Genomic DNA, 13,098 nt, shown 5'->3' on the forward strand with positions numbered 1-13,098 from the left:
TGCGGCAGTGACATGCAGGGTGCAGTCACAGTTATTTGGCATCTGCACAAACTTCGCTGACTTTGTCTGAACCAAGAGCCAGCCACGAGTGAGCCCGAATGCAGCTGGGAGAAGCCTTTAGACACGCTCTATTTATTTCAGTGGGCATAATATGTCTCAATTGAGTTTATGCTCCAAGTCCAGCCTTTGTCTGACTGTTGTCTGTGTCCTGACGTCCTCCCGATGGATGTGTCTGGGCTGATGCATGCCCAGGCATGTAGATCTTGCACCCTGTAACAAAGAGGGCTCTGGAAACTTTTAATCTGGCTACATGGCTTTCTGTCTTGAAGCCAGAGCAGTTTCTGAGAGGCCATATGAGTTGCACTTTTGGGCAGCCTCCAAAAAGCAGTGTCAGGAGCAGCTTGACACGGAGTGTCAGGACTTGCATGGGGGATTGCTTGGGGCACAGCCTGCAGCAGCTCTACTGGTGTGCCATGCCCTAAATTTCCTCTCACCCATGCCAGGGTGAGTGAGATACCTTCACCCTACACTTAAGTAAGATTTTTAGGGTAAGAATATCCGCTGTGAGCTATGGGGTTGAGCACCAATCAGTTTTGCAGTATTTCAGCTAGCAATGGTCTCAGCTTGTATAGCTTATTTTTTTGTCACTAAGGGTGATTTTATAGAACCAGGAGTAGTATTAAATGTGAAATAGAAAAGAGCTTGACATGGACATAATAGGTTCTACTCCAATAAGCTGAAACCATTGCTTTTGTTAATTTTTTTGTTCTGTTACATGCAGGGTGGTTTTTTTTTTTTTCCTTTCCTAACTGTAATGGTGATGCTGCAACGATGATTATTTTTCACAGCATTTGTGGCTGTGGAATATAATTGGAAATCGTTACTATTTAGATATCTGTGGGGGTGAGGTTATATTTCCTTTCCATTTGCAGCCTGTAAAACCAAGGCATCCAAACTACTTAGAATTGTGTACAGCTTTTTTTTTTCAGCTTAGAAACTCTTGCAATGAACAAAATACCCCATAAAAGCTGTGTTCTAGCCAAAGTAAGTAAACTGTGCTTTAGAATGTATATGTTTGCATTTTGGTGGAATGTTGCTAGTAGGGTAGGAGTTTTTCTAATAACTGTAAACATTTTTACTCTCTCTGTTCTCAGCAGAAAAAGCAGATGCCTTGCAGAGCATACTTAGCATCTTACTTGGTAGCTCAGTCAGGTCTGAAGAGGCATCAGTCTTGACTTGGCAGAAGATTCCACTGCAGTGTGAGATACAGCACACATTTGCACATCCCAAGAATTTGGAAATGGCTCTAGTGTGCCTAATGACTTGGTTTAATTGTGTTTGGGTTTATATTAGTTTTGAATGAAAGACTGATCTCTGAAGAAGATTGGGAAGGGATGTGAGATATATTTTATCTGTAGAAGTTTTAGAGGACTAAACTCTATATTATTCAGTTAATTTCCTGTATCTATAAAACCTTTGCCCCGTGCCATGCTGTGGTGCACGCTTTTACGTATGGATATTCAGCAATATACGTACTGCTTAAGCTGCATGATTTTATGGTCCCCTTGTCACCTTTACTTATCCCTTTCCCAAAAGGGAAGGGGATATCATCTGTTCCTGGTACTGTTCATCTTGTTCCTTGTCTTCCCACTCATCCTTGTATATTTGGGGGGATGTCCTACTTATCAGCAGTCCCTTAGATTTACCTTTTGTTGCAATTTTTTCTTCCTTGGATGTGCAACTCCTCAGGTTTTTGCCCCCATGGTGGTCACGGTGCTCACATATGTATGTGAAATAATTATACACCATGTCTGTCGACACCATTATAGTGTTAAAAAAATGCAGTATTTTAGTGCACTTTAGTGCATCTGGGTCCAAAGCAAACTAATATTAATTGCTTCTTGATTCATCCACTTAGAGAATAATACTTTGAATATTATACTTATTTCTAATAAAGTTTTGTAAATGTTCGCTCTTTTTCTTCGTTGCCCAGAGAGCTCTTGCAGTGCTTCACTCAGGAAAGACTCAGGAGTCCTCTGGTGGGGCAGTGCCAGGAACGGACAGGCCACTCTCCCCACTTTGCCTTTGCATAACGCACTGGGTGTTGCCCAGGCTCTGGTGCTCATTAGACTCTCTGGAAAGTGTGCATCTAGGAGACTCCTGCCTTTTCAAAACATGGCTGAAACTGGGAAAGCAGCAGGAAGGGACAGTGAGTGGTGTGATCATGTACATCTCGCATACCCGTGGCTAGAATTGACCTGGTGTCTGGCGCTGACTCCTGCCTTTTCAAAACATGGCTGAAACTGGGAAAGCAGCAGGAAGGGACAGTGAGTGGTGTGATCATGTACATCTCGCATACCCGTGGCTAGAATTGACCTGGTGTCTGGCGCTGCATACCTTTGGAAGTGCTAGGGAGGGGTGCAGGACTAACAGTAATGCTGGAAATACCAAGAGCCCTACAAAAGACTTGGTGTGTGTCTGTAGCCTGTAAGCAGTCATGGAGGTGAGGTTTTAGCAGGTGGGATAAGATTGCCCTGGTGGCAGTGGTGACAGGGGGGAACTAGTGCAGTGCTGCTGCAGAAACATGGTCTTAGGGGTCAGTAGAAAACCCAGTGTTGGCTTCTCCCTGCACACCAGTTTTCTCCCTGCACACTGGTTTTGTCTTTCCTCTTTTCTTCCCCTCCACTTAAGCATTTCATGGCCCCAAAGAGAGCCAGGTGAGCAATAAATGGGATTGCTGCTATTAATGTCAGGCAGCAGCTTATGTCCATCTATCTTGCGTGTTATTTACTGGCACAGGGTTTGAGATGTCAAAGACCACGTATAACAAACTGAAAACAGAGGATGCTTTCAAGTATGTTATTCTTGTAAACTTGTTGGCACAGGTTTATGCAGAACTAGCATGATTCACCCTATTTTTTTTCCTGAGCAAATTCTTTGTTGAGTCTTGTACATCTGAGAAGTGTGTGAGGCAACTGGGTTACAAAATGTGCAAAACAAACACTATGATGATCTACCTGTTTGTTATTATGGTGCACACAATGCAGTCCAAATGGGATTAAACTTCATGCAGCCTTAAAAGGAGAAGTCAGCATGCAAGCCCAGTTAGCTTCTGTGCTGTCTTGTGCTTCTACAAGTAGGAGGTGTTCCAAAGGCAATTGGAGAACAAGATTTTCTGCTGTAGCTATGTGTGACAACACGGCTAGGGCTAGACATGGGCTCAAAAGGCTCCTTTGCTGCTCTGGGGCAGCATGGTGTTGTGGGAAGTCACCTGCCTGGGCTTTGGGGGCTTCAGCCTTGGAAAGAGGCTGCTGCCAGCTGCTTTTACTAGAGGAGAAGAAGAAACTCTTACAGAAATAGGAGTTTCTCTGTTGGTACATCAGCTATAGGACACTCTAAGGTGCCTCTGCTTTCCTTAATCATTCCAGGAACGGCTGTGCAGTGTCCTGCCTCCTTTGGGTGGCTGAATAGTGACATTTCGCCCTTAGCACTGTGAAGTTTCAGATTTTTTGTGGAGGGGAGCACTGGAAAACTGGAAAAATGAATGTGGGGGGGTCTTCACAAAAAACATGAGCAGAAAAATCTGAGAGCAGAGGAGACTGAGTAGATCAAGGACAAGGAGGAGGCAGATGGCAAAAAGAATGGGATACCTGCTAAGTGAAACAACTGTGTGTGAATAATCCACTGAAATAATACTTAGTAAAACTTAAGATTGAGGGAATATTTGGATTTGCCATCATCTAGCCAACACTGGGTTTTAGTATAATTTCTGTTTCTTTGTGCTCATTTTCAAGAAGGGGTTTGTTCTCCCCTTTTTCTCCCCGTCCTATGAGACACCTTCTCACAACTGCACCAGAACACTCACTACCTTCTCCTCCTCCTAAATACACCCTGTGCTGCAATGCCCCACTTACTTTATGTAAAGCTCACCTCAGATTGTTTTCCATTTGAAAGTGTTGACATTTGGGATTCTTTTTTTTTTCCCAGCTCGACATTTGAAATGTCTCAGAATAATTTTTTTTTCACATTTTAAAAACGAGAATTCCTACACCTGCTAATCTTGGCACGCGATTCACTTTAGATGGATACTACTTCAGGATAGGGACTGCCTGTTTCTAAAGTCAGTAGAGGTAGCAGCCTCTGGATGGTGGCCAAGGAAAGATGGGAGGAAGAGGGAATTAATGTTTTAATGACAGCATTGCATCGATGCAGTTGGTGTTATCTTCGTTTAACCAATGAAGAAATCGATGTGGAGTAAGTTGCTAGTGCTTCAATGTGCCACAGTAACTGAGCCAGACTGTGACATAAGCCTCATGCTCATGTCTGTTTTGTAGCTGTTGGTAAGGCCAGGTTTGGCCTGACATGGATTTTTGGCAAGCAAAATTATATTTGCAGCTGGTTACATTTTGTGAAGGGTGAGTTTCTCTGGTCCTGTTCTGTTTGGTGGTACCACTTCATGGCAACAATTACCAAGAACCTTTCCTGCTTTTTATGAAATGCTGTCAGGACGTGTTGGGCCATGAGTAAATTGGTTTCAGACTGTGTTTCTGAGCAGAATTTAGCATCACTGGTAGATACATTGAGACAAAGGTGGTGACAGTATATTTCTCAGGTACATTTGAAGGATCCCATAAAAAAAAAGGCTTGTGGACCAAGAGGAGGCAATTATGTTCTTGTGCACTGTCGTGCTTGCTAAGTGTTTTCACTTGGTTGTGACAAAATTAAATTCTTGTTAGTGATTTTATCCCTTCCCTCATACTAAGCCATGAACTGACTGTATGTTCTTTGAAGCTACAGGGGTATTTCCCCACTTTTTTTCAAGCATCTTTCTTGATAAGGCTCTTATGTGGCCTTATCTTCTATCCATTTGGTCTTCTATCCATTAATTTATCACTGTATCTGGTCCTTAGCAGTTAAAATAGAGATTGGACAATATGCAAATTTCATTGGAATTTTGTTTCTCACTTTAAACCGTGCCTGTCATAAATTTATCTGTAGCAAATTAAGATATGACTATTTTCATCATGTAGTTTCTAAAAACTTTAATTGGAAAAGGCTCACTTTCTTTTTCCAAGTGAAGTGCAAATGCCTCCAAGCTAATTGCCAATACACTTGTTTCATCTAGTTTTAAGACCTTTGGAGAGATACTTGAGGAGTTTGAGTACCACACATTGAAAGTGACTGATCCATTTTGGTGATTGAACATGCAGAAGTGCAGATGTCACAGCAGTGATGAACTTATTATTAAACATTATATATATCTGCCATAAGCACTATGAATACTGTTGAGGGGGGTATATTTATCTTAGTACACATTTGATTAGATAGATAGATAGATTAGATTAGATAGATAGATTTGGGTAGATCAGGTGGTTAAATTTAGAGTTCTGATGTGAACTGTCTTACCAAAATTAGTAATACTAGATTGTGTACGCACTGAAGAACAGGTAACATTTCTATAGGATAAGAAATAAATGAACGTTATGTCTTACTGAGTAAAAAAAGTGCATAACCATGGCCACCCTGAACTAAAATAAAAACTGAATGCCTACCTGTTCATCTGTTCTGAATCATGAGACACTCTGGAATGTCAGCTGAAACGTATTGTCTCCATATACAGTATTTCTGCAGCCTGCCCCCAAAACTGGAATTTGTAAAAAAGCCTAGGCTAAACAAAACCCGAACCCCAAACAAACACAGTTTTGAGGACAAATCTGGAAGAGAGATTTAACATTGTAAATTATTCCTTTGGATTTTAAGAGGGAGACCTGTGTTTTTCTTATTATTTTTGAAATGGAAATTGTCTTCAAGTTACATGTTAGGAGGAAAGACCTTCTTGTTTGGCAAGATGCCTTCAATCATTTTGTGCATTTTCACATTTAATGTAGATCCTGTAGTACTGTCTGGGAAATACTGTAGTTCTGTTCTTTACCTTTCCATAATTGAATTAAAGACAAATACCCTTACTTATCCTGTACCAACCACTACACAGTGTCTGGCAGCAGTATCGGTGGCATTTGACAGGAAAATAAGCCAGTGTTTTCTTTCTTCTTCCTAGCCCTCCCTCCATGTTTCTTAATAAAGGTTTAATTTTCTTAAATTTATTGATTTTTAAAAAATTTCTTTATAAAAGTTCAGTTTTGTCGTATGACATGTGGGGTTTCTTTTCTGCTTTTGTATCCAAACTCGTGAGGCTGCATTTTGGGAGCTGAAGAGCTGCAAGCAGGTTGGAGAGGAGCAAGGCAATGGAACATGTCTGGGTACTTGAAAATCAGTATGTAGGAATGATTGGGATCCATCTTTTGTCTTTGATACATAAATTATCTGAAAGTGGATTTGAATAGAAACTTCAGATTTCACAGTGAAAGGGATATAGTGCCTTTGTCACATCATTACCTAGCAACATAACACTGAAGTTACACTTTGTACTCATTTTTATGTTAAAATGCAGAACTGTTATGATCCCTTTGCAGAGTAAATACATAACCAAACAAACATCTTTTTCTTCGTCAGTATATTAAAAATACCCACTTTGGAGAAAAAAAGAAATTGAACTTAGAGCAGCATGCAGAATTGTTAAAATGAAAAATCCATTAATAGCCTGAACAGAATTTTCTTTCTCAGGCTTGAAGCTGACCATAGAAACACTTCTGTTTATTACCGAAGAGGGAATATTTTATATTACTAGTTTGTGCATTTTTTAAATAGGCTTTTCAGTGTATTTTTAAAGATTATTCCATCACGTTTCAATGTCCTCTTTCAACAAACCCTTAGCTCCAGGAGGGAAATATGTACTTGGGGCATTTGTAAGAATTTGGCTAAATCATAATCTTTCCCAGCAGTCCTGCAAGATTTAAAAAAAAAAAAAAAAAAAAAGCAAGCATATATGTTGCAGGATAATTTGATCCAGGTACTTTATAGGCCTTTACTTACTAGATACTCATGAGTAGCATTTTGTGAGGTAGATAACTGGATATTGATCTTGTTTTATTAAACAGAGGAAGGTGATGGCCTGAGTGACAAAACCAGCGTAAGAGGAAAAAAATCTTGCCCCAAAACACTTAGACAGCAAATTAGTGGAAAAAAATGTCATTATACATTATGAATCTCAGCCAGAGGAAAAAAATAATTGCACTCCTCTTTTGACCAAAGTTGTCAGTTGTCCAGCAGGAGCAACACATGATTTGCAAAGCTAGATGAGCAACAAAGCATTCTGTTAAGTGTACTGAGTTTTACTAGTGGAATTACATTATCACATTTGAATTGATCTCTCTTGCTTGAATGTCTCGGGATTTTATTATGTTTCCCAGAACACAGATATGTACATGATCTTGTTCCTCAGTGGGGAAAATCTGAATAAATTGAGTGTAACTGGTTAGCGCACACTTGCATGGGAATTAAAAGTACTTGTATTGGTGTCTGCTTTTTATTTGTGGGGTGAACATAATGGAATCAAACCTCCAGTGCATGATTTGTAGTCAGCAGGATTCTAACCTTCAGAAGGTTAGCAAGTTAGTTAGTTAACTTCAAGGTTCAGCAAGACCTTGGTAGATTTTTAGTTTGTTGTTTCAACCATTCTGCCTTGGTTACGTGAAACATTCATGGAAACTTTGCTGGCTCTGGCCATGGAAAGTAAGAGGATGGCATTAATGTCACTGTAAGCCACAGATCCTGTGTTGAGGCTACTCCAGCCACTGATGGATCTCTGTGCTCAAAAGTCACCACATTGCAGGAAATTGGTGGGAGAGTGTAGCCCAGGGTGTTGCGATCTCATAATTTCTTGGATGTCAAGATTAAGACCCTTTCAGGCAACGCTTTGTATCACAGAAGGCAGAGCATCTTGATTTTTCCTTAACTTTGAGGAGCAATTAAGTAGCATATGTAGTGTATGCAGTATTCCTGAGATACTACTGATTTTTGTAGACAAAATGCACAAAAAATCTTGCTATTTTATGTCTGTAATAATGTATTCTCTAAAGTGTGGGAGGACACACTGCTGAGAAGGTCAGTTGTGATTCATTATACAGACATGGAAACATCTTTTCATCACGTTTTTGGCTTGCATCTTTTCAGATACTCTTAGCTGCCACTTCTCAAGTAAGCAGTTAAATTAGTAGCTGAGCTGTAAATAGTGGTAAAACCCATCTGAAAACAGTTTTGCTGCAAAGTTAGGGCATATTTTAAAATTTTAGTGATTTTCCAATGTTTCTTTGGTGCTAAGAGGAAACAGGAAATTCACATCTTCATTCGTGTATATACTTCAGTAAAAAGCTTAATCTTTCAGTGATAAATACTAAATGCTTCCAAGTTTCCCAGCAACTTTAAGCCCTTCTTGTATTGCATCCAAAGCACCTTCTCTAAGCACAGAAAGTCAAAACAAAAGATTGCATATCTATAGAAATGATTTAACAGAGAGATTTTTCTGGGAAGTACTTGAAGATCCAGGCACTGCACAGCCCAATTGCAAAATCTTTTCAAGTTGAAAAACACAGCAACCTCTAAAAGAACCACAGAAGGCTTGGTTGCCCACCTCTGCTCACCTACAGCCAAGCAGAGGGTTAGAAGAGAAGAAGAATCCAGATCCATTAGCAATCCTCAGAAACCTCTGTTCTTCTGGCTTGGTACTTAGATGCTGCGTATGGAAACAGATTGCAAAATCTATACTGTGGATCGAAGCTCCTTTAGAGCTTCATGCCATCCTTGTACGGAAGCGTAGTTGTCAGTGCTCTGAGCTCCTGTCCTGAGAGTCTAAATTAAGATCAAGCCTCTGGGCTGCTGCTGGGCCTGCAGTAGCTTCTCAGGCTTCGTCCTCCCTCTGTACCCACCTGACCTGAGCTGCCCCCAGAATACAAATCCACTGTACCATGCTGTCAAAACAAATTACTAAATATCAGGCGGCGCCACAGAGGAGACAGAACCCAGGATCTTAGCAAAAGTAAAAGGTTGCTCTCTCATGCTTGCTGAGGAATTTAAGGCTACCTAAATGCTTTGGTGGGAGGGAAGCATTTGCCCTTCACCAAATGCTGCTCTGAGACTTGATCCAGAAAGTAATCAGGTCTCCCATGAGGAGATGGAGATGTATGGATGTTCTGCCCACATATCTAAGAAGTGCACTCAACACACTGCAGCATGTGCAGGCCTTGGGGAAGGGACTCTGAGGGCAGAATTTTCTGTTTACATTCTTTGTGGAGGAGGCTGGGTACAGGTGCAAACCAGGGAGGAAATCTGTGCGGGGAGTGAGCACTTGCTGCCCCGTTTCTCCTGTGATACGTGCTGGAGCATGTGAGCAATGCTCAGTGCTTAGTGAATATGGGGCTGCAGGACAAGGTCACCCACAGCCTCCATCTGCATCAGTAATGGTCCTGGGAGCCACCCTGGGCTGTGGGCATGCTTTTCTTGGGCTTTCCCTATGTCACCTGCTACCACTGCCCAGAACATGGTGGCAGATGTGGGCAGCTCCAGTGTCACCAGAGTCCACTCCCAGGCACCACTGTGGCTCCGTATCTGCTTCTGTTTACTGCTCACTGCTCTGTGAGGGAGTTGCTGTGCTGGGGGTGATTTGATCCGGTGGGTAAACCGGCTTCGTAAAAGCACTGTACCTGGATGCTTTTGGGAGAAGTGGGTGAGAAGATGGGTCAGGGCACTGAGACTGCTGTTGGAATAATAAAAGAATAACTCCTGGTTAAATCTGGGTTGATAATCCCTAGGGAGCTGATACTGCCTTCACTGACTGACATGATTTCTTCTTGGCTTTTCACCTGTGTGTATCTCCCTCGCCTCCCACATACTACTTGCACCATCAGTTCCTTACAGCCTGCTCTGCTGCTTTCTTATAGGGGTGCATGCTGGATCTGAATACATTAGTGCTTAATGAGGTACATGTTTAAAGCTTACCAGTTAGGTTATAGCCCAACGTTCTTCTAAGAGAATACACTTCAAATATTTACAAATCAAAAGTAAGTTAATTTAAAATGCCACTAAGTTAAGATGATTCTACTTGCTTGGGCTAATATCTCTGTATAGCTCACCAGAATTAAGCAAAACGTGGATGTGGACATTTCAGTAGGGAGACAGAATAATAAAGAAATATCATTTCCATTTGTAAAGGTCCTAATTATCCTGACAGTTAAGAGGGAATCAGTTTTCCAATAAAAAAATACAAATCAGGAAATTTCTTTAATCAGAGCACGATATACAAGGCCTTCTCAGAATAGCCCAGACTAACACAGATTTGGATATTACATGCCTATAAATAAATAAAACAATGTTTTTTGAAGAGTCTCAAGGCCTCCATACTTGGAAGGAGTGTGATTTCCCCATCACGTACTTATTAGCTTTTGAACTCTGTGCCTCTTCCAAAAGTTTGCAGAGAGACAGAGGTCTCAAAGCCATATGTCACTTTGACATTTCTTAAAAATTGATGGGGCAATAATGGAAGAAGTCAGCAGTACTGGGGTGGAGGTTTGTTGTGTGGGCATGAAAATAAAACTGTAGGGAAAAAACCACATTAGTCCTACTTTTCATAACATATGTTTATTTTCATTTACAGTAAACTATGCAAGCTGATACCAAAATCTGTCAGAACTCCAGGCTTTGTTGTTTTGTTAATGGTGACTTGCAATTTATTGTATGCTTTGCCATTATGTTGAAGAGACTTTGCTGTTTTATTTAGAAGTGACCTTACTTATCTATGCAATTTGGAGGAACAATTCTAGCAATGTTCTTTGGCATGAGTTTTGCACTGTGATTTTACTGAAAACTCTATAATATGTGTTATAAAGAGAAGTTGAATATATTTGAAACTGGCATGCCAGATAAAGGGTGGGGAGAATAGAGGGCTTTATGAGCTTGAAGGGGAATCCTGCTGTTCTTGTAATGGAACAATTTGGAATCATTCATGAAGTGGACTCTATGCTGGAAATAGACTTTGGATAGAGTAAAGGCTGATGATAAATTGTGATAAATTATGGAAATTATTCGATCTATGGAGGAGGTTGAGGGAGAGGAAGAACTGGTAGCTCCACATCTTCTAGGGCAGATTATAACCTCCCAACCAGGTGCTAAACCCCTTTCCCCTTTTGTGCAGCTGAGAACAGTAGTGTCTTTCTTGTAGATGAGTTCTTCTACAATGGAGACTGCCGGCTGAGAGTCTCAATTAAGAACACAGGAGGAAAAAGAAAGGCGCAAAGCCTGTTTAATTAGGACAAAAGACACCCACCCCTGCCAAATCCTCCAATCCCAGCTTAGCAGAGCAGAGGGGTTGTTACAGCTGAAAGGTCTGACTTGCTGACTTAGGTAAACGCAGTGCTCGGCAGATGAAGTCATGCATAATTAATTGTTCTTTGTTTCATTCTTTCCAATGTAATGACTTGTAGCATTCACGCTTATAATAATTGATGTTTGCTGTGTGCTGCAGCTTCAGGACAGCCAATTAAGGCGGTGAAGGTGGGAACTGCACAGCATCTCTGACATCTGGTTGTTACCAACATGTGGGATATAACTTTTTTTTTCTTTTTTCTTTTCTTTACTTGTTTCTAGTGTCTAAAACAGTACATGGAGCTGGCAATTCAAGAAGGTTGTGGTTCCCCTATCACATGTCCAGACATGGTATGCTTGAACCATGGGACCCTACAAGAAGCGGAGGTATCTATACTTCTCATACTTATTTCTTTCTCTCTCTCTCTCTCTATTTTTTTTTTTAACATATATTCCCCTGAATTTCTTTAGCTGTATAATAATAAAGATAATCATACACTTTTTCCTCCCTTTAATTACCTTTAATGAACTTTTGGCGAGAGGCTTGACTGACAAGAGGAGATAGAAACAAACAGATGTTTTTAAAGAGTTTTGCTCCTTTTCCCCTCCCTCTGTGCCTTGGGGGAGAAGTTCCCTTGGCATCTGGACAGCCTCTGAATTACCCATGCAGGTGACTTAACCAGAATACCCTGTATCCCAGAACTGCTGAGCCTCCATTAGACTGTCAGTTCGGTCAGATTTGATTAGTCTGCCAACACTGAAATTCTTGTATCTTTCTTAACAGCAAGAACTCAGACTGATGGTGTGCAAGGTCAGAATTTCCTTGTGTATGTTGATCATGGGCTGCAACAACCATTTTGCAGTCCAATATAAATCATGCAGGGCTGTGTAGTTGTATGGAAAGAAAGGTACCTGCACAACACGTGCTAGAAGTAGATTTTAAGAGATGTGGAACGTGTCTCTTGGGATACACCCAAGGGATGCTTGCTTGCCTGCTTTTTGAGGCAGAAATGTCCCTGCTGGGCCTGACAATACAAGTAGGACAAAAAAACCCAAAAAACCAAACAAAAAAAACAACCAGGAAAAATAAGATGGCTACGGGATTTTGATTGGTTTTGTGCATTCTCTCAGCATTTGTTTGCAGGAATAAAATGAAGGAAAATTAGATCTCCATCCCTGAACTGAAGAAGAGAAGTTTGTCTTCTGGATTCTCTTGAGCCCTGTGCATACAGATGTCATAACTGTGGCAGAAGTATATAATCCTACTCAAATGCCATCAGTGACAGTGTGATTCCCGATACCAAACCAGACTTTTTCTCCAGAAAAAATTCTGTATCTGCTCTCCAGCGTACATTTGAAATGTTGTGCTTAGTTGAATCAGGGCATGGGACATTCAGCTGTGGTTATTATGGTGTACAGACATATGGTGGAGCCTTTTTTTGGCTGAATCCAGCTATTGTGAAAAGTAGCCAGCCGTTTCCTTTCCTCCTCTTTCTGAAAAGTTACAGAGGGTGTAGCAATGTTCTCCAACCCTTTGCACCAGATTGGAGGCATCTAGCCTTTACTAAAAATGTATTTTTAAGGGAAAATTACCAAATGACAGGAAGAATTCTCCTCTGTTCAACCAGGGTTATAATGCTATAGGAATTAAGAAATAGTAAAGGACACTCCAGGAGCATGTGTTAATGGACCACTGGCCTAATCCTTGGGTGGTTTTTGGGCTGACAGCAGAATGACTAAACAGCCCAAATGTGCATTATTGCCCCGTGGATGACTGAATGTTCTGACACTCCCTTTTGGCGATGTGCTTGAAACACAAACCTTCTGCTTGAATAGCAAACA

At 41.0% G+C, this 13,098-nt stretch overlaps 1 protein-coding gene across 3 annotated transcripts in view; it reads left to right on the forward strand.

The window, feature by feature from the left end:
• Positions 1-13,098, forward strand: part of RNF144B (ring finger protein 144B) — a 91,237-nt gene that overhangs the window by 56,868 nt on the left and 21,271 nt on the right. For all 3 annotated transcript variants that reach the window (XM_088061376.1, XM_088061373.1, XM_005525254.3), the window contains one exon: positions 11,539-11,643. In XM_088061376.1, coding sequence (XP_087917502.1) covers positions 11,539-11,643 — 105 coding nt within the window. The remainder of the gene's footprint in view (positions 1-11,538; positions 11,644-13,098) is intronic.

This window comes from Pseudopodoces humilis, chromosome 1 (genome assembly GCF_049639895.1).
Source record: "Pseudopodoces humilis isolate 2021_Gansu_Grassland_sample_001 chromosome 1, ASM4963989v1, whole genome shotgun sequence".
NCBI lineage: Eukaryota > Metazoa > Chordata > Aves > Passeriformes > Paridae > Pseudopodoces > Pseudopodoces humilis.